The sequence below is a fragment of the Anolis sagrei genome, chromosome X (assembly GCF_037176765.1).
Source record: "Anolis sagrei isolate rAnoSag1 chromosome X, rAnoSag1.mat, whole genome shotgun sequence".
In the NCBI taxonomy this organism is placed as follows: Eukaryota; Metazoa; Chordata; class Lepidosauria; order Squamata; family Dactyloidae; genus Anolis; species Anolis sagrei.
The window spans coordinates 82,232,794-82,259,895 of record NC_090034.1 but is presented as its reverse complement, the minus strand read 5'-3'; the positions used below and the strand labels follow the sequence as shown (position 1 = coordinate 82,259,895).

At 43.2% G+C, this 27,102-nt stretch overlaps 1 protein-coding gene across 1 annotated transcript in view; it reads left to right on the top strand.

Annotated features, from left to right (window-relative positions):
• Window positions 1-27,102, top strand: part of ADGRB2 (adhesion G protein-coupled receptor B2) — a 265,571-nt gene that overhangs the window by 66,333 nt on the left and 172,136 nt on the right. The window contains 1 exon segment of the mRNA XM_060784160.2: window positions 17,618-18,413. Coding sequence (XP_060640143.2) covers window positions 17,618-18,413 — 796 coding nt within the window.

The window sequence follows — 27,102 nt, the reverse complement described above, 5'->3', positions numbered from 1 at the left end:
CCCACCTTTCTCACCCTGAAGGGGTCTCAAGGAGGCTTTACATACAGGCTATGATGTGATGCCTTGAAACACAATGTACACCTAAATAAATATTAAAATAGAATTTAAAAGTATATTAAAACAATTAAAACACTTAAAAACAATACATTCAGAGTGCAATCTGGGTCGTTCCAATGGTCATTGCACAGTGTTCCAAGTCTATCTATTTCACAAGTTCTCTAAAAGCTTGGTCACAAAGACACGTTTTTGCTCTCTTGAAGAAGGTCTGGAGGGAGGGGGCTGATCTAATATCCCTGGGGAGGGAGTTCCACTGTCAAGGGGCCACCACTGAGAAGGTCCTGTCTCGTCTCCTCCAATCGCACCTGCGAGGGAGGCAGAACCGAGAGCAGGGCCTCCCCAGAAGACCTTAAACTCTCCAGTGATTCATAGAGTGAGATACGTTCAGACAGATAAGCTGGGCCAGAACCATTTAGGGCTTTATAGGCCTTTGAATTGTGCTCGGTAGCAGATTGTCAGCCAGTGGAGCTGACGTAACAGGAGGGTTATATTGTCTCTCTACGCTGCTCCAGTGAGCAACTGGCTGCCACCCGTTGGACCATTTGTAGCTTCTAAACAGTCTTCAAAGGCAGTCCCACATAGAGCATGTTGCAGTAGTCTATTCGGGATGTAATCAGAGTGTGGACTATTGTGGCCAAGTCTGACTTCCCGAGGTATGGGTGCAACTGGCGCACAAGTTTTAATTGTGCGAATGATCCCCTGGCCACCACTAAACCTGAGGTTCCAGGCTTAGCGATGAGTCCAGAAGAACTGCCAAACTACAAACCTGCATCTTCAGGGGGAGTGTAACCTTGTCCAACACAGATAATGGATACATTAATATAATTGATACATTAATATAGATAAATGAAGATGATAGATAGGTGCACAGAATACAGAATACCTCTCACAGCTGAAAACTGGGGGAGTTATTAATAAGAACACAAAAGTTGGACTTTATTTTTTCCTTAGCTATTGGGAAGAACAATCCTGTGCTTCCTTCTTTATATGTCTCCCTGCTGAGTTAATTCAGTGTGCATGACTTTTGCAGTTTGGACACAGTTTTGCAGCAATTAAGGTTAGCTGTGGACAAAGGAAGGAATGGCGAGAGAAACCAGGACATTTTGTATACACATATAATATTGATAATATTATAATGTAATGCAAAATAATACTAATAATAATACAATATAAGAATTATATATTTTATATTACATATAATATTACTAATAATATTACACTATAGTGGTATAGTACAATACAGTAATATATAATATTAATATTATGCTGTGCTAATCTATATAAATAAAAACGTAATGTTCGTTTGTGGGATAAACATAACTCAAAAAACACTGGGCGAATTGACACCAAATTTGGACACAATACATTGATCAGGCCAGCAATTGACCATCACTCATAAAAGTACTGAAAAACACAGCGGAAGAGACTTAAAAAGCAAAAAAAAACCCATTACAATGCATGCACAAAATCACATATATATACACACAGATATACACATATATACACACAAAACACATATACACAGACAGCAACACATGCCAGGGGATGGCTAGTAATATAATATATTGTATACACATATAGTAGTGATGATAATGTTATACTGTAATACAATATAATACTAATAATAATACAATATAATAATTATATATTTCATATTACGTGTAATATTACTAATAATATTTCAGTATAGTGGTATAGTACAATATGGGAATGTATGGTACTAATATTGTACTATGCTAATAATATAATATATTGTATTTACATATAACTTGTAAGTCGCTCTGAGTCCCCTTCACGGTGAGAAGGGCGGCATTTAAATGTCATAAATAAATAAATAAATTTTTAAAAGCAGCTGGGCAAGTGGGATGATATGGATGAATTAGGACCATCCCTAGCAATTTTGGACAGTTGGAGAATATATGATGGGGAGATAGGATATATGGAGGATATATATGTACAAAATACAATAGACAGCTAGGACGCAGAGCATCTGATCAAGGTACTTTACTTACTTACTTACTTACTTAGGTGATCCCTCGCTTTCCGAGGATGATTGTCTTCCAGTGTTCTTGTGGGTCCGTATGTGGCTGTGGAACCCTATTCTTGCTCTGCATCTTCTTCCGCAGTAAGGGCATTGGTTTCCAGGTGGAAGGCGGTATCGGTCGGGGTTGGCTTGACGCGCCTTCCTCTTGGCACGCTTCTCCCTTTCGCCCTACATTCGTGCCTCTTCAAATTCTTCAGCACTGCTGGTCACAGCTGACCTCCAGCAGGAGCGGTCAAGGGCCAGGGCTTCCCAGTTCTCAGTGTCTATGCCAGAGTTTTTAAGGTTGGCTTTGAGCCCATCTTTCAATCTCTTTTCCTGTCCACCAACATTCCGTTTTCCGTTCTTGAGTTCGGAGTAGAGCAACTGCTTTGGGAGATGGTGGTCAGGCATCCAGACAACGTGGCCGGTCCAGCGGAGTTGATGGTGGAGGACCATCGCTTCAATGCTGGTGGTCTTTGCTTCTTCCAGCACGCTGACGTTTATCCGCCTGTCTTCCCAAGAGATTTGCAGGATTTTCTGGAGGCAGCGCTGATGGAATCATTCCAGGAGTTGCATGTGACGTCTGTAGACAGTCCACGTCTCACAGGCATATAGCAGGGTTGGGAGGACAGAGAGTGTTTGAGGACCGGGACATCCGTAGGGATACCAAGGTGATCAAGGTACACACCTGAACAAGGCCAAGATGCATTATTCATTTTAGCATAACGCAACTATCAACTGGTACACATAGGTTACCAATGTAGTAATTGCATATGGATCAATGCTCAAGGCTTCTGGCTTGCGCTTCATGCGATAACTGCCATTTACGCATGCAGTGTGCATTTATACCCCCCTCTCTGTATGCTTCTATATATGAACACGTGGGCAACTCCGCTTATATGACCATTATCTGGTTATGACGATTGCGCTTTGTTCGAAATGGACACTCCACATACAGAGCAGAGCGCTAACTGGATGATAATGCAAAGATTAAGGATTCAGGAAGGAAGGTGTAGAAAGCAGCGTTTTTCTTCTTTTTGCGGTGAGCCTGCTAGAAGAATTGCACCAATTGAACCGTTGATAATCCTGTCCTTGCGTCAGCTTGCATTCCTGTCTCTTCTCTGTTAGGAACCGAGGCCATGGCCTCACATACTTCCCAGAATCCTCTGCAACCCACAAGGGTCTTGAAAGGCGACTTTTCTCCACAGTTCGCTGTATCGGTCCGACTGATTCATGGTTCCCGGTTGCCGGGTCTTAATTGTTCTGATAGATATTATAGCTCCAGGTAATGAGCTTGTCAAGCCTTTCTGGCCCTCGATGCCAGAAACCGAGGCGTTGATGAAAAGCTCCTCCCTTCTCCTGTCCCCTCCTTGGGTTCTTTAAACTTCCCAATCGATAAAAGCAGAAACAATCACCTTGCTCTTGTCCTTGGATTAACACACTGCTGCATTTGATACGAAAATGCGGAGGGGATCAGTCCATGTGGCCAGAAGAAAGGATGTAACTGGGGAGCAACCCCCACTTCAGTCCTTCAATATTTGGAGAGGTTTGGGGAACAGGAACCCCATGAAAGGGAAAAAGCACACACATAAAATGATTCCCTCATATTTCTAGGTCTTCCAGCATGAGTCTATGGTCAACTTCCACTGGAAACTGGCTGCATAATCGCATTCAAGGAGCTAGAGCTTCCTAGTGAGGTGTTCATTTTTAAGTCTTTCTTGAAGGCTGCCAGGGCAGGGCCTTGCCTAGTCTCACTTGGAAGCGAGTTCAAGAGTTGCGGGGCCACAGCAGAGAAGACTCTCACCCTCATCCCTCCCCCAAGACAAACTTGTGATGGAAGGGGGAGTGAGAGGAGGGCTTCCCCAGAAGATCGAAGAGATCGAGCAGGTTTATAGAGGGAGATACTGTCACGGAGGTAGGCGGGTCCCAAACCATTTAGGGCTTTATAGGTGATAACACTGTTCTACAAATTTTCAGTTTTTCTCAGTTACGGAAACGAAATGTGACGTTTCTTAATAAATTTAGCATGCTGAATTCAAATATAATAATTAAATGTGTTAATTGGCTCTGGTTTTTATGCAACAGCTATTTCAATTTTCTCCACAATAGGTAATTCGTTAATATTATGATAATGCGCCTAACCTTACTCAGGGGCGGCTCAACCCATTACGCAAAGTAAGCATTTGCAGTATAGTTGATTTTGCCCAGGGGCACTCTTGAGGCGCTCTTGGGGGAAAATAGACTTTGACATATGCGAGTTATAGTTACTGGGATGTATAGTTCACCTAAAATCAAAGAGCATTCTGAACTCCACCAATGATGGAATTGAACTAAATATGGCACACATAACTCCCACAACGAACAGGAAATATATATCAATGATTGGTTGGGGGGGGGGGGGCACCAAAATACTGTTTGCTTACCATTTAGAATTACCTAGGGCCGCCTCTGACCTTACTGCATGTATATAAACCGTGAATATTTACTAAATTTTAGTCAAATTATATTGCCAATAGTTTATACATGAGAAATATTTATTTAATTAGTCTATTGTTTATGTTTGTGCAGCAAGAAACTATATTAGTAGGCCTAATGCAGTTGAAAAGTCTGAAAGTTTAAATGTCGCTTTAATTGTGACTTTAGTTTTTATCCTGTTTGCTTCTCTTGACTTTTCTTTTGTATTCAAGGAAAGGATTGTCTCTTACAATGCTCCAGCAGTAGTCTGACAGCATTGACGGACTCCATTTGCCTTGATATCTTTTTTCCATAGTGCTTTATTTACACACGTGCGAGGCATAACTACAGTAAAAAGAACAATGTAAAACAATGTTTAACGATACTGTCTCAGTCTTCAACTGACTGACCCTCACCGTTCAAAAGTCTGGCCTTATATAGGGCTTTCTGGCTTTTGCACATGGCACTAATACTGCGTCATCAAACTTTCTAGAGTATTCTAGAATCTTCCATAGTGTAAGTCGCAACATGCATTTTTTCAACCATACGTAATCACGTGATTGCTTATATCATAAAAACTAGAGCCAATATACATTTTTAAATGTCATTTTCGTTTTCAGCACCCCAAAATCATAAAAGAACAGCTATTTTTCAGGTCCGCAACTTTCTAGAATCTTCCATAGTGTAAGTCGCAACGTGCATTTTTTTCAACCATACGTGATCACGTGATTGCTTATATCATAAAAACTAGAGCCAATATACATTTTAAAATGTCATTTTCGTTTTCAGCACCCCAAAATCATAAAAGAACAACTATTTTCAGGCCCACAACTTTTTCTCCGTTGAACAGTGTAACCTGCACCTTGAATTGGGATCAGAAAAGGAACAGCAGCCAATGGAGCTCCTTAAACAGAGGGGTAGACTGCTCCTTGTAATTCGCTCCTGTTGACAGTCTGACTGCTGAACGTTGGATCAGTTGAAGTTTCCAGGCCATCTTCAAGGGTAGCCCCACGTAGAGTGCATTGCAGTAATCCAATATAGAGGTAACTAAGGCATGGACCACCGTGGTCAAGTGCCTTTGGTGAGTGAAGATATACCCCATACATTGTGTGTCCCAACTTCAGTTTCTGCCCTAAAGATGCACTCTCCCCCTGTCCTTAATGAAGGCCTACTTATTCTTTGTCCCTTCGGAACTCCTCCCTCAGTAACACATAATAATAATAATAATAATAATAATAATAATAATAATAATAATAATCTTTATTTATACCCCGCCACCATCTCCCCAATGGGGACTCGGAGCAGCTTACATGAGGCCAAGCCCAAACACAAATTACAGCAGCCTAAAACCGAAAACGCAACCTGAAAACACAGACACATTCTTCCTCAGACACATTCTTATCTCACCCAGGTCTTTACCAATTTTATCAATTTTATTCTTAGCACATTTTGCCTGCCCTGTGTTTCATCTCTCTGACTTCTTATGTTGAAACTGTTTATTTTATTTTGTCATTTGATGCTATTTTGTTTCTTTGAATTTTGTTTTGTTGTATTGTTATTTTCAGGCCTGGCCTCATGTTATCATTATTATTTATTAATACTAATTCCAGGAATTTATATTGTCCACCAGCATGACTTAGAGATATCCCGGATGACCTAGAGATTCCTGGAGAGAACATTTAAATCGAATCTATAATCCCATCCGGAAAATTCCAACCCTCAAATGTGGATGGCCACATTTGGACAACCTGAAAGAAAGTACGGTTCTGCAGGAAAATATGGAGTAAAGTTGGAGTGGTGCACAATTCCAGATGTTCAGCTTGATTTGGAGATTATCAGTCCAACATGCAGTGCTGGTGCCTCAGCAAACTACAAATCCTAGTATTCCATAGCACTGAGTTAAAAGCTTTTAGCAATGCCAATGCGAAGATAATGGAAAAAGGAAGCTGCTTCTGGGAAGAGAGTTCCACGTCATAGGGGCAACCACCAAGAAGGTCTAAGCTTTTCTTAACCAGGAGGTTGGGACCCCTGGGGGGGGGGTTTGTGAGGGGATGTCAGAGGGGTCACCAAAGACCATCAGAAACACACAGTGTTTTCTGTTGGTCTGGGAGTTCTGAGTGGGAAGTCTGGCCCAATTCTATCATTGGTAGGCTTCAGAGTGCTCTTTGATTGTAGGTGAACTAGCAACTACAACTCTCAAACATCAAGGTCTTATTTTCCCCAAACTATACTAGTGTTCACATTTGGGCATATTGAGTATCTGTGCAAAGTTTGGTCGGGATCCATCACTGTTGAGTCAACAGTGCTCTCTGGATGTAGGCAAACGACAGTTCCTAAAGTCAAGGTCAGTGCCCAGGGGGTGTCAGAGGGTTACCAAAGACCATTAGAAAACACAGTATTTTCTGTTGGTCATGGGAGTTCTGGGTGCCAAGTTTGGTACAATTCCATCGTTGGTGGAGTTCAGAAGGCTCTTTGATTGTAGGTGAACTATAAATCCCAGCAACTACAACTCCCAAGTGACAAAATCAATCCCCCCCCAACCCCACTGGTATTCAAATTTGGGTGTATCGGGTATTTGTTCCAAATTTGGTCCAGTGAATGAAAATATGTCCTGCATATCAGATATTTACATGATGATTCAGAACAGTAGCAAAATTGCAGTTATGAATTAGCAATGAAAATAATTTTATGGTTGAGGGCCACCACAACATGAGTAACTGTATTAAGGGGTCGCAGCATTAGGAAGGTTGATAACCACTGGTCTAAAATGTAATCTTGTGTCCATATTATCCATGGTTACAAGGGTGGTGGGATTGTGGAAGGGGCTCCTCCGAGGCTCTAAGGGCCTTGGACAGCTCACAAGGGGAAAGAAGATGTGCTAAATCAGCTGCAGATGTTTCTCTGTCATAAGCAGTGCTTTTAATTGTTCCTGGAAACAAAGAGGCAGCAAGTGGAGCTTTTTCAATAGAAGCAAAGTATGATTTCTGTAACTTGTCCTTGTTAACTATCTGGCAGCTCTACAGGCCAATGAATACTCTACCACAGACATCAGAATAGCTGCAAGGCTAAGAATAAGCCATGAGAGTAAGGACAAAGATCCACCCAGAGGAAAAGTATTCTTGCCATACATCAAGAAACCACTGACTGCATAGGGAAGCTGATGAAGAAACACAACCTACAAACTAGCTAGACCCACTAAGAAAATCCAACAAATGCTACGTTCAGCAGAGGACAAGAGGGATCCTCTCACCTCTGCAGGAGTCTCTCATATATCATGCAGCTGTAGACAAATTTACATAGGGACAACCAAACAATAAATAAAGAACGCTAAAAAAACCAGGGAAACTCCAGATAAAAAACAATCAGGGACAGCTAATCATCTTTCAACAAAGGATTCCCCCAGGCAGTAAGAAGCCACACTTTGACACTGCTAGACCATTAAAAGCTAATCAAGGTGGCCAACTGAAACATTCACACCTACCTCCAACAGCCAAGAGTTATTTCTCCCACCCTGGACACTCCACAGATATAGAAACCCAATTTCCCCAGTTTCCAACAGACCTCACAGCCTCTGAGAATGCCTGCTACAGATGCAGGTGAAACATCAGGAGAGAATGCTTCTGGAACATGGTCATACAGCCTGAAAAACCTTCAACAATCCACTAATCAAAGTGATTAATTGCAACATTCACACTTGCCTCCAACAGATGAGAATTCCTTCTCCCACCCTGGACCTTCCATAGGTATATAAAACCTTGCTTAGTTTCCAACAGACCTCACAACCTCTGAGGATGCCTGCCATAGATGTAGGTGAAACATCAGGAGAGAATGCTTCTGAAACATGGCCATACAACCTGGAAAACTCACAGCAATCCAGTGATTCTAGCCATGAAAGCCTTTGACAACATATCCAGCAGCAGCTCTTTAAACCAGCTGAAGTTTCCAAGCAGTCTTCAAGGGCAGCCCCAAGAAAGGTGCATTAAGGTAGTCCATGTGAGGTGAAAGCAAGACATATATAGCACCATGGCCAGCTCCAGCATCTCAAGAAATGGGCATGATTGTTGCCCAAGTTTCAAATGGGCAAAAGTACTCCTGGCCAATGCAGAAACCGGGGTCTTTCGGTTCAAAGCTGAAGCCAGGATTGCAAAAATTACAGAACCATGGCTCATTCCCATTCTGCCTTCCCTTTGACTTGTTTTCCATGTGTGCGTACACATTTTTCAACAGAGCTCCATCCTCGACAGCGGCTCATTTGTCTCCGTGTCAGGGGCCGCCTTCCAGCTGCTAAATATAGAAGTGGAGGGGCAGGATTTTGCTTCTTTAGTGTGGCTGTGCATGTTAGTTTCGGTAGGATCCCTTCTCTTTCATGCTCTCCTGCCACCTTCCGCTTTGCCACAGCTCCTGGCTGCATAAGACATTTTCCCTGGGAATAATGGGCTCGATGCAGACAGGTTCAAATCTTGCCAAAGAAATGGCTTTGGTAAGGAAGTAAGGAACAGGCCTGGGCAGAATTATTATTTTTATTTTTGTTGCTGTGTGCTTTCAACCATTCTGACTTACGGCAACCCCAGGGCTTTCTGAATCTGAGAGTGTGTGACCTGTCCTCAGTGGGTTTCCCTGGCTAAGTAAGGAATCAAACATTGTCCTCCAGAAGAAACACTTTCCATTTACTTACTTATTTAATAAAATATTTCCATCCTGCCTTATATTTATTACAAGATCTCATGGCAGGATTATGGGAGTGACAATCCAAACAGAAGAGCTTTCTCCAAGCCAATGAATTCTAGGAAACTCTATTTCAGAAGAAGGAACACCTTTGATGATTCCTTATGAAAGTCGTGGCATTGCCATAAATTCAGAGTTGATTTGAAGGTGCTCATATACACACACTTATGTAGCGTATAGTGCTCCAGTCCACCGTAGATCCACTGCATTTTGCAATAGCTGCAGCTTATGAGACATCTTCAAGGGCAGCCGTACTTAGGTTGCATTACAATAGCCTATATTAACTCCCAACAATTTGCTCAGAGACCTTTAGAACTTGTGCTCGGAGCAGTTTAAGGCCACGGAAACAGCCTGGGAGCCACATTTTGCCGAAACCTTGACAAGGGATCCAGTGAGCAAGCGGCTCCTGCGGTTGGATCAATAAAAGTCATAATTCACACTGAGCTAAAAGTGTTTCTGTAAGCTGAGCCAGGTGTTTTAGCTGGGCCAACAATAATCGCTTCCTCCCTCCTCTTTTTGACTCTGTCTTTCTCTCTCCTTTTCCTCCATTATTCCTGCATGGGAATGTTCTTTCTATTATCGGCCTCCAAATCGACCCTGACAACCTTATCCTAGGGTTTTCTCAACCAGATTTAACCAACAGGATTTTTATGTTTCCTTCCTCAAGGCGTGTGAGGTGGCCAATGGGTTTCTATGGCTGAACAAAGATTTGAACCTTGGACTTCTGGGGGTAACAGTTATACATTTAACCAGTAATGCCATGCTAGCTGAGGCTGGAGCCCCTTCTTCACTGCCATATAAAATCCATATAATTTGCTTTGAACTGGATTATATGGCACAGTAGAGTCAGTCTGGCTCTACACTGAAATATAATCCAGATTATCAAAGGAAATGATCCATGTTATGTACTTTGAACTGGATTATATGAGACCCCATCTACACTGCTGTATAATATCCAGATTACCTGTTTTGAACTGGATTATATGGCAGTGTAGATTTATATAATCCAGTTCAAAGCAGATAATGTGGATTATGGATGCGAGAGCGGGACCATAAGGAAGGCTGAGTGAAGGAAGATCGGCACTTTTGAACTGTGGTGCTGGAGGAAAATTCTGAGAGTGCCTTGTGAAAGGGTTAACAGAACTTAGAAATGTTGAAATGCAAACCTAAAGAGGGATTTGTCCCTCTCCTCTGGCCTGCAGAAGACCAAAAGCCAAGAGGAGATAATGTATCTAGAAGACACAAGATGCTCTATTGTCAAGTACGCCCAGGGAGTACCCAGGGTGGGTTAACACCCAAAATGCTTATCTGTAACAATAATGTGTATGTTTACGTAGTTTGTAGAGGGTTATCAGTTAAAGACACTGAAGTGGCAAAATATGAGAAAAACATGTTTTTGAATGGTTGATCCAATAAGAGGGGTGTGTGCCCATGACACAGTGAAAAGATATGTATATAAGGAGACTGAAAGATCCAAATGTCAGAGACAGCTCTCTTTGAAGACACTGGTCTGTCTTGGCTGTTTCTCCCTGTGTGGTCACACTTGAAATAAAGAGATTTTTGCTTCACCTATGGAGACTGCTTGCCTTCTGTCGCCAGCCTTGGGGTGCCTAATTAAAGGGGTACCCTTCAGTTTGGGGGCCTCGTCCGGGATCCAGCGCCCCCTGGCGGCAACAAATTAGAGGGCAACCAGAGACTGTTGGCAGTCCGTTCCAAGAGAGACGATCACTGCCCGGGTCGGGGCAGACCAAAGGGAGGTGAGAGGGTACCCGACTCAACTGACCACCTCCTTTGCTCATCCAAGACCTCTGCAGGCTTCGTCTATGGGAACGCTCCGAAAAAGGGAAGTCTAAAAATCTACCCCCCAAGGAGGATCGGGCTTGAAGTGCTGACGACAGGAACCAGGCGAGTATAGTTTTGGGTTCCTAGTTTTGGGGGAGAGTGAAAGAAGTCTAGACTAGAGAGAGAAAGAAGCGTCAGAAGGGTGGGAGAAGAAATTGTCTGTTTAGAAGTGCGAACAACTAAATAGATACCACCCTTGAGAGAAAATGGGACAAAAAGGGAGCAAATGTGTTGACCCGCTGGAATGTATGCTTCTACATTTTTCAACAAGTTCAGGCTCCTATCTCAAACACCAGGTTGTGACAGTGCTAACAGGTTAAGATTTCTATGTCAAATACAGTGGCCAAAATTCCCCTTAGATCTGAAGTGGCCCGAAGAGGGAACTCATGATATCAAAATAGTGCATCAGTGTCTTGAGCATTTTGCAACTCTATATCCGGATCAATATCCCTATATTGATTGCTGGGCTATTGCAATTGAGACCCAGCCCAAGTGGTTAGCAAAATGCTGTGCAAAAGCTGCCCCCTGCATGCCAGTGATAGAAAATCCACATCGCCCAAACAATAAGAAGTCAGTACTTCCTGATTCTAGTGAAGGGCAACCAGAGCCCTGTTTTCAACCACTTCCTTATGCTCCAGTCTACCCAGCTCTAAACCCAACACCAGCAGTTTCTCCAATAATAAGTCCAGGAGGCAGCTCTGCCACTACAAGCTCTAGCAGTCTGACTGAGAGACCTTCCTCCTCTACTGTAACTATAGAAAAGCCTTCCTCTTCTGTGACAGTGTCAGAAGGGACTTTGATAGATCTAATTGACCTTGATGAAACTGTTGTTGGCCCAGTAAGGAGCCAGCCTGATGCTTCATCCCCAAGAGTGACTCGAAATATGGCTAAAGAGAAAGCAGCAAAAGAGGCTAATGCATTCCCTTTAAGACAGATTGTTCAATATGCTCCAAGAGGCCACACTGAAAATGCCAATGAAGAACCTAATGAAATTATAGCACGCACTGCCTATCAACATGTCCCACTCACATCCTCAGACTTATTAAACTGGAAACAACACATGGGGCCCTATAATGAAAAACCTCAGGAGATGGCAGCTTTTGTAGAAGGGTTGATGCAATCACATGACCTCACTAGGGGGATTGTAAGCAATTGTTAAACACTTTATTCACTGCTGAGGAAAGAAGAAGAATTTTGACTGATGCTATGGTCATAGCACAGCAGGGGCATGGAGCTGCCAAGAACAATCCACGAGCAGGTCCTTTGCTGCCACCTGGGATACAATATACAGGAACAAATCCGTTTGAATCGTTAGTTGTGGATTTTACTGAGATGCCTCACTCAGGGCAATATAAATACCTGCTTGTATTTGTATGCACCCACACCGGCTGGCCAGAAGCCTACCCTACCAGAACTGAGAAGGCGTTGGAGGTTTCCAGAGCCCTAATGAGAAACATTATTCATAGAAATGGAATTCCATTACATATTGGATCAGATAACGGACCTTCTTTTGTACATGAGATCATACAGAAGTTAGCCACTCTGATAGGTACACAATGGAAGCTACATTGTGCCTACAGGCCCCAGTCATCAGGGAGGGTAGAAAGAATGGACAGAACTTTGAAAGGAATCATAACTAAGATGTGCCAAGAGACCACTCTCACTTGGGTACAAGTTTTGCCAATGGCACTTTTAAGAGTATGCTGCACACCGACTAGGTTTTTAGGACTGTCCCCATATGAGCTCATGTTTGGAAGACCACCCTTAGGGCTGAAACACTTGAAAGGAGATGCATTGGAATTAGGGAGACAAGACCTAGTGAAAGAAGTTCAACTGTTAGGAACAACTTTAAATGCACTAGCAAAATACACTGCAGACCTGAGACCGCCTTTCCCCGTTACTGCCTTACATCCCTTTTCTCCAGGTGACTTGGTGTTATTGAAGGACTACCAGGTGGAGCCATTGGGTCCTAAGTGGAAAGGTCCATACCCAATCCTGTTGACGACTCCAACTGCAGTGAAACTAGACGGTATTCGGGCTTGGATTCATTATACCAGGATCAAGCGAGCGCCTCCAGACTGGTCGGTGTCCCCTGTAAATGGTGATCCACTCCGACTGCGGTTCAAAAAGATCCAGAACCAAAGACAACGTGATCAAGAGTAAATTAAAGACAACGTGATCAAGAGTAAATCAAAGACAACGTGATCAAGAGTAAATCAAAGACAACGTGATCAAGAGTAAATCAAAGACAACGTGATCAAGAGTAAACCAAAGACAACGTGATCAAGAGTATCCTCTCCTTGGGAGAGTTAAATATATGGCAGAAGAAACTTCTGTGACTCTAAATACTACAGTTGCCGTTAGTACACATTTAGGATCCCCAGCTTTAGAGATTCATTGGACATATGTACACCCTAATGCACAACACTATCTGAACAGGTGTAAACAGGTGTAAACAGTGCACGCTAATAGCCACCCATCAAGAAGAAATAGAAGCCTGGAAAAATAGGGTGGGACCTCCTCCCAAGGCAGCATAAGAAGCCTTAATAGTTGATGATTGATTGCATGAAGTGATTTTTACATTATTTTTGATAGTAGTATTAGAATTTTGTTGTTTAGAATATAGACATTTTCTTTGCCCTAGAATAGCCATGAGGTGGAACTTCAGATGCTACCTAACTCTTTGGGTAATGGTGGTAAATCAAGTCTTTGTTCAAGGGGGATGGCATGCCAACCTGTTCCATCGGTTGGTTGAAGCTATCTTTGCCTCTGGAAATGTCACAAATTGTTGGGTGTGTTCTCATGGCCCTTCTACTCACTCACAAGGATGGCCAATAGTTCCTGGCCCACTCTTGAATTGGTCAGGATGGAACTCTACAAAGGTATGGCCTATCATTCCAACTGGACAAGGGACAAAAGTCAAACCACTCTGACTCTAAGAAAACCCATTCCTATGGCCCCTCTATGCATTCATTGAAGTAATAAGAGTAAGTGGGGATATACGCAGGGACAGATTAAAACACAACCCCGAAGACGCATACATTTAGGACATTACCCCACCTGTGAGAAGATTGTAACTTTCTATGATGATAAGGTTTTGTGCATTAATCAAACTGAAAATGCAAACCTCTCTTCACCTTTGCTACCTGTTGAAGCGGTGTGAAACTGCGGGGTGAAACTCTGGAGACCTGATTTTATAGTGTGGATTTTGTGTAGAACGAGTGCTGAAAGATTCTTGTTGGTCCATGATCATTCTCATCAGGGGTTCCAAAGACCCAAGCCATATATTTTAAACAATTTTTGGACTATGAAATGATCATCAACCCGATAGGAATGAGATCGGTGGAAGGGGAAGAATCTTTTTTTGCACCATGAAGATGATCAATGGACTTTGAGAACCATGATTTAAGTTCCCCTGGATTATATAAACTCCAGACGAGACAGTCTTGAAGCCAAGTGGAACAAAACTACACCCCTGAGGCTTTCTCCTAAAAATATATTTATCCTGATGCCTAGCAAGGAATTAGAAATGTATTTTTTTTTCCCCTGCAAGCTTTTTCAACTGCTTTTTTCTCCCTTCCGCAGCTGGGACATTCTGCTGGATTTCCATCTCCAAATCTGGTTGCAAAATCTACCCGCTCTGCAACGCCATGCCCTGCGGGGTTTACGAGTCCAGAGATGTGGCTCTTTATGACTCTATAAACAGCGCTTTCCCATGGCCAGCTTGTTTGCGCTTAACGGTTTGAGAGCTTAAAAGGAAAATGTGGCAGGAGGAAGTAGACTTGACTGGCCTCCTGAAAGGATGGTGGAGGTTGGAATGGCTTTCTAGGTTTCGATATATGGAAGATAAATCCCTTAGTCTTACAAGATGTAGTCTTTGGTCTTTTCCATGCTGTATAGCACTTTGGTGTTTCTACAGTCATCATAGAGAGAGCTGGCATAGTATGGTGATATGAGCATTGAATTATGTGTTGGTTCTTGGATTGAGTAGAGCTTGAAAAGTTACTTTTGAGGACTCACATGTCCATTATCCTGTTGGCCATAATGTCCAAGGCTGGATGGTGAGAGCTGGGAGAGTTTATATAAATATTTGTGTATAAGTCTACTCCATGTATAGGTCTACCCCATGTATAAGTCAAGGGCAGGATTTGCTGGTAAAGTTATGGATTTTGATCAAGCCTATAGACAAGTCTATAGACAAGCCTATAGACTAGCCTATAGACAAGAGTCACTCTGTTGTAGTTCAACCTGTGATTGTTTCTGATGTCAATAAGGATGACGGTTTTCCTGGGCCTGATCTTTCAAGTCCTGGCCTTGTTGAAAGGCCTGATTCTGACCTTCCTGAAAGGCCCAGGGTTTCTAATGAATGGAGTGCTGCTCCTGTAGATTCTTAATGTCCTGAACATCAGCCTTTCTCAAAGGAAATGTCTTCTGAGAATGAATTGTCAGGTGCAGAAGTTAGTGAGATTGAAGATAGAAGACAGGACTTTTCTAAACTAAGAGAAAGTTCCCAAGCTCGCTGATAGTCAGCCTGTATATTGGGAGCCCCCGGTGGCACAGTGGGTTAAACCCCTGTGCCGGCAGGACTGAAGACCGACAGCTCACAGGTTCGAATCCGGGGAGAGCGTGGATGAGCTCCCTCTATCAGCTCCAGCTCCTCATGCGGGGACATGAGAGAAGCCTCCCACAAGGATGGTAAAACATCAAAACATCCGGGCGTCCCCTGGGCAATGTCCTCACAGACGGCCAATTCTCTCACATCAGAAGTGACTTGCAATTTCTCAAGTCGCTCCTGACATGATAAAAAAAAATCCCGTTTATTAGAAAAGAGATAAAAGAAACCCTTATCTGGTTGTTAAGGCAAACAGAATGGTTTCCTTCTATTTCATGAGACAAGAAAAGCTTTATATGAGACAGGGAAAGAATTTTAGCTCAAACTGGTCAATGTTGGAGTTTCATGACTGTCTTTTTTCCAAGTGGATTTCTAGTTTCATGTTTCAAGTTTTCCCATGTTCTGGTTCTGTGTATTGGATTTCCATGTTGTCTTGTTCTTCTGGATTTTGCATCCTTGGATCTTGTGTTTTTACCTTGAACTTCATGGACTATCTATTACCTTTGGAGTATACTGTTTTGGACTATACTAATTCTACAATTTTTTGATTACATATATCCTTTAATATCAGACATCAGACTGGCAACAGCCATGGTATTCCCCGTAGTAACCTACGGATGTGAGAGCTGGACCTTAGGGAAGGCTGAGTGAAGGAAGATAGATGCTTTTGAACTGTGGTGTTGAGTGCCTTGGACTGCGAGAAGATCCAACCAGTCCATCCTCCAGGAAATAAAGCCCGACTGCTCATTGGAGGGAAGGATACTAGAGACAAAGTTGAAGTACTTTGGCCACATCATGAGGAGACAGCAAAGCCTAGAGAAGACAATGATGCTGGGGAAAGTGGAAGGCAAAAGGAAGAGGGGCCGACCAAGGGCAAGATAGATGGATGGCATCCTTGAAGTGACTGGACTGACCTTGAAGGAGCTGGGGGTGGTGACGGCCGACAGGGAGCTCTGGCGTGGGCTGGTCCATGAGGTCATGAAGAGTCGGAGACGACTGAACGAATGAACAACAACAATCCTTTAATAAACTGCTTGCTGATTATACTGAACTGATGTGGTATTTAAGGACGGAGGTGTTCCTGTTCTGGGATACAACAATTCCATGGAGAAATGAAAGCACCTATGGTTACTTAGGAGGCTAGCCCTCCCTGGCTTCCACCACCATTTCTGCACCCATTTAGAAGTGGTGACATGTTGGAGAGAGAACAGAGTGTCAATGCTTCTTTTAGGTTCTCTTGGGATGGATTCAGCTCTCACCTTTCCCTACTCTTCTTAGGGAAAAGAATTTTTATTAGTGTTATTGTACAGGTGATCGATGGATAAGTTGGCCCAGGATATTTTTACTAAATGTTGTGGATTTATACATGAGTATATACAGACAGTCCCCACGTTACAAACATCTGACTTACAAATTACTCTTAGTTAAAAACAGAGGTGAGAGAACAGGAAGTGAGAGGAATCTATCTCAGGAAGGGAAATTCACTCCTAACAGAGTTATTATCATGGGGGAAAGGGGTCTCCACTGAAGCTTTGTCACCAATCCTTGTTTCTACAACAAGCCATTGCTTTTCAAAATCTAATTATCACAGAGACAGAAAGTGAGGTGAAATCTTCTGAACAGGGGCACAGACAGCAAAGGAAACACTGCAGGAGTGTTAACCCGTTCTGATGGCATCCAAAGCTTATATATATATATGACTGGAGTTACACTTAAAATGTGCCTGTTCTGACTTGCATGCAAATTTAAATTTAAGAACAAACCTACGGAACTGATCTTGTTCGTAATTTGGGGACTGCCTGTACAGTATTTTTTTTCTGAGTTGTGGTATTAAGCCTTGATGTAGAAGTTCTAGCCAGCCCCTTCCTCCAGGTCTAATTCTTCTCTCTGTCTCTCTCTTGCAGGGCAAATGCCATAGGATGAACCCTGCTGGATCACTCTTACTGTCTGTGATATCGTGTCTGCTGTGGCTCTCCCAGGCCTTCGACCCGGCTCCCAGCGCCTGCTCTGCCTTGGCATCCGGGGTTCTCTACGGCTCCTTTTCGCTGAAGGACCTTTTCCCCACCGTCTCTACTGGCTGCTCGTGGACCCTGGAGAACCCTGATCCCACCAAGTACTCCCTGTACCTCAGGTTCAACCGGGAGGAGCAGGTCTGTGCCCACTACTCGCCCATGGTGCTCCCGCTGGACCATTACCTTTCCAACGACACCTGCAGCCAGCCAGAGAGCACTGCTCTGCCACAAGAGCAAGAGCAAGAGGACGGTGGTGAGGTCCGGCTGGAGCTCTGCCAAGGTGGGGGCCCCTTTGCCTTCTTCCACTTTGACAAGAACTTTGTCCAGCTTTGCCTGGCTGAGGAGCCCGAGGCAGCTAGCCGGTTGCTGCCACCCGAAGCTGTGGAGTTCCGCTTTGTGGAAGTCCTGCTGATCAACAACAACAATTCCAGCCAGTTCACCTGCAGCGTCCTGTGCCGTTGGCTGGAGGAGTGCCTTCGATTGGGGACCGGACAGCCCTGTGGCCTCTCGCAGACTGGCTGCACCTGCCAGACCCCACAAGCCCTGCCACTGCCCTCGCCGCCCAACCAGACACTCTCCAATGCCTTGACGCCACCAGCAACCAGCAGCAGCAGCAACCGCGAGTGCTGCGTGACCGAATTGCATTCTGGGAATGCAAATGATGTATACTCACCAGAGATTAAATATGGTAAGAATGCTGGTCACTGACAAATATAAAATGATCATTCATTTATATGTGTGTGTGTGTGTGAAAGGATATTGGTATATATGTTTGTACTTACATGGCACTTACATGGCTTGATGGATCTGGACCAAATTTGGTATGGACATGGTTCATGATCCAATTTAAAAAACTGGTGGGGTAATTTCTCCGTTGTTTGTTCTCTTGTTTTTAAAATAACCTACAATGGCAGCCCATGAGTACTCAGTACTCAGATGCATCCACAAGAGGGCACTGTATAGATAGAAAGGTATATACTCTCTCTCTCTCTCTCTCTCTCTCTCTCTCTCTCTCTATATATATATATATACATACACACACACCTACCTTAGAGCAGGGGTCCTCAAACTTTTTAAACAGAGGGCCAAGTCACAGTCCCTCAAACTGTTGGAGGGCTGGATTATAATTTGAAAAAAAACATGAATTAATTCCTATGCACACTGCACACATCTTATTTGTAGTGCAAAAGCACTTTAAAACAATGCAATAATTAAAATGAAAAACAACTCATTACTATTTCAAGGGGAAGCGTGGGCCTGCTTTTGGCTGATGAGATAGGATTGTTGTTGTTGTTGTTGTTGTTGTTGTGTGCTTTCAAGTCATTTCAAACTTAGGTTGACCCTGAGGGCCGGGTAAATGACCTTGGAGGGCCGCATCTGGCCTTTTGGCCTTAGATTGAGGAGCCCTTCCTTAGAGGGAAAGATGGCAAATGAAAGAGAGCTACAGCATCAACAGGGAGGCACTGTCAGAGCCTCTTGGAGAGCCAGAGTATTGCCATAGAGAAACATGAAGGGGGCCAGGCAAAGATGGAAGCAAGCTGGAGAAGGTACAAAGGAGGCAGATGACAGCCCCTTTGAACCAGCTGACATGTTTTTGGGAGGCCAAAGGAGAGGCAAGACAGCAGCCTCTGAGGGGAGAGTGAGGGGGCCACTATACTTTTGATTGAATGGTTCATATAATCATAAGGCTAGAAATGAGTATTTCTAATAAATAGCAATAGAAAATGCATACATGGGCAATACGGGGAGAGATACACACACACAATACATAAACATGCAGGCAGTATCCAAGTTAAAAAAATAAGATCAGTTCTGTAGGTTTGTTCTGAAGTTGAATTTGTATATAAGTCAAAAGAGGTATATTTTTAAAGTGTAATTCCAAATGTGTGTGTGTCTGTGTGTCTGTGTGTGCACGCTTTAGGGAAGGGTGAACACCCCTGTGGAGTTTCCTTTGCTGTCTGTGTCCCTGTTCAGAAGATGTCACCTCACTTTCTGTCTCTGAGATAATTGGATTTTGAAAAGAAAATGGTTTGTTGTGGAAACAAGAATTGGTGATAAAGCTTCAGTGGAGACTTCTTTTCTCCATGATAACTCTTTCAGGAGTGAATTTCCCTTCCAAGGGGTAGATTTCTCTTACTTCCTGTTGTTTCAGCCCCGTTCTTAACTATGAGTCACTTGGAAAGTCAGATGTTTGTAACTCAGAGAATGTCTGCATATGGAAAGGGAACGTTGGTGGAAGGTGTAGCTTTTGTCTTTTTGCGGCAAGCGTGATGAGTAATACTTTAACATTTATTTTGTGTGGGGTCCTACCCTCTTTTTTCCAATTATAAGATATTTTGTTACTTTTTCACTAGTAGATGACATTTGTGCCAGGATCTTCTACTTGCTGACTCATTATTTACAGCCAAGGGAGGGTTGAAATATTAAAATGTCGCATTACATATGCACATCTTTATAGGAAAAAAATACGTATTGATACAAATAGAAGGGATATATAACTCATGAGAGTCATAAGCAGTCGAGGTAAAATGTGTATGAAGAGAGACAGTTTCAGAGACTTGACTGATATATTAGGGTCCTGAACTAAAATAATCACAAGAGACTCGAGAGAGTAGTTAGGATGACATAATTCTGGATGTGTAGCTATGATCCGAATCCATTTAATGCAGTGTTTCTCAACCTGCGGGTCTGGACCCCGGGGGGGGGGGGGGGTCACAAGGGTGTCAGAGGGGTCGCCAAAGACCATCAGAAAATATATGTTTCTGATGGTCTTAGGAACCCCTATGGGAGAGAAGGCTGAAGATCTTTCTGCCTGTCCTTCTCTTCCTTTTTAGAAACAGATGGCGAATCCTCCCACCAAAAGCCTTCCTCCTGCTGTGATTGGCTGGCTTCTCAGCCATCCTCTCAACCAAGGGGAGGGTTGTATTGTCGAAGGCTTTCATGGCCGGAATCACTGGGTAGTTGTAGATTTTTTTCGGGCTATATGGCTATGTTCTAGAGGCATTCTCTCCTGACGTTTCGCCTGCATCTATGGCAAGCATCCTCAGAGGTAGTGAGGTCTGTTGGAACTAGGAAAAAGGGTTTATATTAGGGCTGGGCGATTTCGTTTCGTTTCGTTAATTTGTAATTCGTTAATAATTCGTTAATTTTTTCAATTACAAAACTATAACGAACCATTCTGGACCAATTATTTAAAAAAAACGAATTTTCAAAAACGTTTTGTAAATGCTTCGTATTTCGATAATCTATTCGTTTCGTTATTGTTTTGAGGTCGTTTTGTTATTATTTCCGCATGTCTGGGCCAGTTTTATGGTTTAATTAGTGAAAAAAATTATAATATCACACCAACAGTCAACAACAGAGGGAGAGGGAAGCTTCAGAAGGTTTTGGAGGTTTTTTAGCGTATTTCGCGGTCGCGTCCGCCATTAACGAATTGATTCGTTATTGTTTTGGAAATTGATTCGTTAATTTTTTACCATTGACGAAATTTCGTAAATATCGAACTTTTTAAAAGGAAAATTTTGTAATTATTTTAAATATCGAAACAAAAAAACCCCCCAAATACAAATCGATTTTAGAAACAAATTTTTCCGTTGTTACCCAGGCCTAGTTTATATATCTGTGGAATGACCGGGGTGGGACAAAGGGCTCTTGTTTGTTGGAGCTAGGTGTGAATGTTTCAACTGACCACCTTGATTAGCATTTGATTGCCTGGCAGTGCCTGGAGCAATCTTTTGTTGAGAGGTGATTAGGTGTCATTGGGTTGTTTCTGGCACTCCAAGTGGGGAGGGGAGAGCAGTTGTGCTTGGTGCGTGGCAGTGCAGGCAAGGAAGACCATGCGTATGTGCAGGCAAGGAAGACCATGCAAGGCTGAAGGGAGGCTTGCGCCAGCGAGACCCTTCAAGCATGGGGTTCTGTGTGGGAAGTTTGACCCAATCGTTGGTGGGATTCAAAATGCTCTTTAATTTTAGGTGAACTATAAATCCCAGCCACTATAGCTCCCAAATATCAAGGTCTGTTTCCCCCCAAACTCCACCAGTGTTCACATTTGAGCAAATTGAGTATCTGAGCAAAGTTTGGTCCAGATCTATCATTGTTTGAGTCCACAGTGCTCTCTGGATGTAGGTGAACTTTAACTCCCAAACTCAAGATCAATGCTCATCAAACCCAGTGTTTTCTGTTGGTCATGGGAGTTCTATGTGTCAGGTTTGGTTCACTTCCGTTGTTGGTGGAGTTCAGAATGATCTTTGATTGAAGGTGAGCTATAAATCCCAGCAACTACAATTCCCAAATGACAAAATCCATCTCCCCACAACCCCAATAGTATTCAAATTTGAGTGTATAGGGTATTTGTGCCAGATTTCATCCAATGAATGAAAATATATCCTGCACATCAGATATTTACATTACATTTCATAACAGTAGCAAAATTATAGTTTTGAAGTAGCAACAAAAATAATTTTATGGTTGGAGGTCACCGCAACATGAAGATCTGTATTAAGGGGTTCCGGAATTAAGAAGGTTGAGAAACACTGATTTAATGTAAAGATACTTTAAGAATTGCCCTGTCTTTCTCCAAAACTATGGTGATTTAGAGTGCACAGTGTTATGCCTAGCATGGCTTCATTGTTTGACTGAGGACTGCGGGAGATTGGAGTTCAAGTGCCAGATCAGCTTTGGAAACCCACTGGGTGATCTAAGGCAAGTCATTCCCACTCAGCCTCAAAGGAAGACAGTGGCAAAACCTATCTGGAGATATCTTGCCAACAAGAGTCATCATGTTGTAGTGCTTTGAGAACTCGACTAGGACACCGGAAGACCAGGATTTGGGTCCCCACTCAGCCATGGAAGCCCATTGGATGACCTTGGGCAAGTTGGACCCTCTTAAACTCAGAGGAAGGTGATTGCCACCCTTTTCGGAACACACTTCCAGACCCATTATCTAGTGGTGTGAGTCTAGTAATGGTGTTTTTGCCTTGCTGATTAAATGGGAGAAAAAGATGTGGCACTTATGCCTAGTAATGCTGAAGAATCTATTTCTTGGATCCTCATTCTCAGGCAGGTTCATCTCATTCGCACTTTCTGAATCTCTGTGCGAGCCAAATATAGGCTGACACGATGTTAGCAATGTACTGCAGGAAGACTTATATGTATTCTGAGCATACGACCGGACAAAATCATTGGATGGGGATTGAATTCTAGAGTTGTGAGAAAAGGAGGCAAAATGGGGGCAGCCATCCCATGCCTGAAGACATGTCTTGCAGATGACGGAGTAGTCTTTTGTCCAAGAGGACAGGGAAGATTCTATTCAAGAGTCAGATTTTGCAAAAAAGTCTAAGTCAGTGTTTCTCAACCTGGGGTGGAGGTCACGAGGGGGTGTCAAAGGGGTCACAGAAGACAATCAGAAAACACAGAATTTTCTGTTGGTCATGGGGTTTCTGTGTGGGAAGTTTGACCCAATTATATCGTTGGTGGGGTTCAGAATGCTCTTTAATTTTAGGTGAACTATAAATTCCAGCTACTACAGCTCCCAAATGTCAAGGTTTATTTTCCCCAAGCTCCACCAGTGTTCACATTTGAGCATATTGAGGATTCATGCCAAGTTTGGTCCAGATCCATCATTGTTGGAGTCCACAGTGCTCTCTGGATGCTGGTGAACTATAACTCCATAACTCAAGGTCAATGCCCACTAAATCCTTCCAGTATTTTCTGTTGGCCGTGGGAGTTCTGTGTGCCAACTTTGGTTCAATTCCATTATTGGTGGAGTTCAGAATGCTCTTTGATTGTAGGTGAACTATAAATCCCAGCAACTACAGCTCCTAAATGACAAAATCATCTAATATTCAAATTTGGGCGTATCAGGTATTTGTGTCAAATTTGGTGCAGTGAATTAAAATACATCCTGCATATCAGATATGTACATTATGATTCAGAACAGTACCAAAATTACAGTTATGAAGTAGCAACAAAAATAATTTCATGGTTGTAGGTCACCAAAAAATTAACGGTGCTCCATGCAGTCATGCCGGCCACATGACCTTGGAGGTGTCTGCGGACAACGCTGGCTCTTTGGCTTAGAAATGGAGATGAGCATCACACCCCAGAGTCAGACATGACTGGACTTAATGTCAGGGGACTACCTTTACCTTTACTAGGTCACCAAAACATGCAGAGCTGCATTAAGGGATCGTGACACTAGGAAGCTTGAGAACCACTATTCTAGAACTACCTGATGGTGGAAGCTGCAATTGGAGACATAATGGAACCTCCTTCAGTGTTACACTTGTTGATCTCAAATTGAGCATGGTTTTGGTTTGATCTCCAGACTCCATTCTACTCTCTGGTTTTAGGACTCACCATTGCAATATTGACTGTCTTTCGACCCAAGGTCATCTCCCCAACTTAAGTCTTCTTAAAATGGTCTTCCGCTTCAGCATTGTGTCTTTCTTGCTGAGCTTCCCCCTCCCAGGCTGCAAGGGAACAGAGAGCACCGGGCCCTTTGTTGCTTGGCATTGGTGGAGAGGGAGAAAACAATTTACGGGGAAAATGACCCCTTTTCCCCGTGGCAAATTACCCTTGACTGTGACAGCCCAGGTGCCTGTTATTCCAAGCCAGAATATAAAGGAGATGCAATTCAGCCCGAACAGACTATTAACCAGGCAGAATGAGGCCATTTGCTTGTTAGACGGTAGCAGGAACCGAACGGGGAATTAAACCATTTCTCACTGGGCCAACAGTCATGTTTTAAATGACTGCCTCGCTGTGGGCCACATTCCTACAAAATGGTTCTCCCCCGAGGGACTTGCCTCCGCCTGCCTTCCTAGATCTGTTGCCTCAGTTTTATCATGCCTGCCTGTCAAATCCACTCTCCATGGGTTTGATGACTGGGCTAGAGACCTGATGGGGACATACGCGCATGTAAGTCTGAGTTGTGTGTGCATGTTTTCTTTTGGACAGAGAGCAGGGGGCTAGTCATGTGCCAAGTACCTCCTCCCAACATAGTTCACAAGTTGCAGGGAGTAGCATATGTTGCTACGTATTGACAAGTCGGCAAAAGAGGGGAAGCGACCAAGAAGAGGAAAAAGTGGCTGGTCTCAGTTGCAAAGGGAAGGGAAATCAGAGCATGACCTGTTTGGGAAAGCAATCTTATTTCCTTTCCCCTTGAAGACTAGCTGTACCTTCATAGTCTGGATTCACTTCGCCTTGAAGCCCAGACCAGTATTCTTTGCAATTCGGTTTCCCTTTCCCTGGTGGCGCAGTGGGTTAAAGCTTGTTGATCGAAAGGTCGCAGGTTCGATTCCGGGGAGCGGTGTGAGCTTCCGCTGTCAGCACTAGCTTCTGCCAACCTAGCAGTTTGAAAACATGCAAATGTGAGTAGATCAATAGGTACCGCTCCGGTGGGAAGGTAACGGCGCTCCATGCAGTCATGCCGGCCACATGACCTTGGAGGTGTCTATGGACAATGCTGGCTCTTCGGCTTAGAAATGGAGATGAGCACCACACCCCAGAGTCAGACATGACTGGACTTAATGTCAGGGGACAACCTTTACCTTTACCTTCCCTGAATTATTTATTTATTTATTTATTTACAATATTTTTATTCCACCCTTCTCACCTTGAAGGGGACTCAGGGAGGATCACAATGCATACATACATGGTGAACATTAAATGCCGTTTTTAGACATACAAGGCAGACAGACAGATAGAGGTATTTTGGCATTTCCAACTAGAGCAAGGGTCCTCAAACTTTTTAAACAGAGGGCCAGGTCACAGTCCCTCAAACTGTTGGAGAGCTAGATTATAATTTGAAAAAAACATAAATGAATTCCTATGCGCACTGCACATATCTTATTTGTAGTGCAAAAAACACTTTAAAGCAATAGAATAATTAAAATAAAGAACAATTTTAACAAATATAAACTTGTCGGAGGCTTTCATGGCCAGAATCCATGGGTTGTTGTAGGTTTTTACGGGCTATATGGCCATGTTCTGGAGGCATTTTTCTCCTGACGTTTCGCCTGCATCTATGGCAAGCATCCTCAGAGGTAACCACCTCATTACCTCTGAGGATGCTTGCCATAGATGCAGGCGAAACGTCAGGAGAAAAATTGCCTCCAGAACATGGCCATATAGCCCGGAAAAACCTACAACAACCCACAAATATAAACTTAGTAGTATTTCAATGGGAAGTGTGGCCCTGCTTTTGGCTGTTGAGATAATAATAATAATAATAATAATAATAATAATAATAATCTTTATTTATACCCCGCCACCATCTCCCTCAATGGGGACTTGGAGCAGCTTACATGGGGCCAAGCCCAAACAACAAATTACAATACAAAAATAAAATTGCAATAAAATAAACAACATAACAATAAAGTATAAAACATCAAATTATATAAACAATATACACAAAACATAGAAACCAAACATAATGATAGATTTGTTGTTGTGTGCTTTCAAGTCATTTCAGATTTAGGTTGACACTGAACGAGGGCCAGGTAAATGAACTTTCAGGGCCTAAATTTGAACTAGAGATTAGGCTCGATTCTGGCCATGGGGGTGCTGTCACTTCATCCACTATGATGCCAAATCATTTTTATTGTATTTCCTCCTTGTGGAGGTGGCAAGTTTAACAGTGACAAATGCAAGATACTCCACTTTGGCAGGAAAAATGAAATGCAAAGATAGAGAATGGGGGACAATGTCTGGCTCGAGAGCAGTACGTGTGAAAAAGATCTTGGAGTCCTCGTGGACAACAAGTTAAACATTAGCCAACAATGTGATGTGGCGGCAAAAAAGACAATGGGATTTTGGACTGCATCAATAGGAGCATAGTGTCTAGATCTAGGGAAGTAATGCTACCCCTCTATTCTGCTTTGGTTAGACCACTCCTGGAATATTGTGTCCAATTCTGGGCACCACAATTCAAGAGAGACTGACAAGCTGGAATGTGTCCAGAGGAGGGCAGTTAAAATAATCAAGGGACTGGAGAACAAGGCCTATGAGGAGTGGCTTAAGGAGCTGGGAATGTTTAGCCTGAAGAAGAGAAGGCTGAGAGGAGATATGATAGCCATATATAAATATGTGAGAAGAAGCCACAAGGAGGAGGGAGCAAGCTTGTTTTCTGCTTCCCTGGAGACTAGGACGCAAAACAATGGCTTCAAACTACAAGAAAGGAGATTCCATCTGAACATGAGGAAGAACTGGATTACTGCAATGCGCTCTACGTGGGGCTGCCCTTGAAAACGGCTCGGAAATTCCAGTTGGTCCAACGGGCAGCAGCCAGGATGTTAACTGGGGCCCATTACAGAGAGAGGTCAACCCTCCTGTTTAAGGAGCTCCACTGGCTGCCGTTTATTTTCCGAGCCCAATTT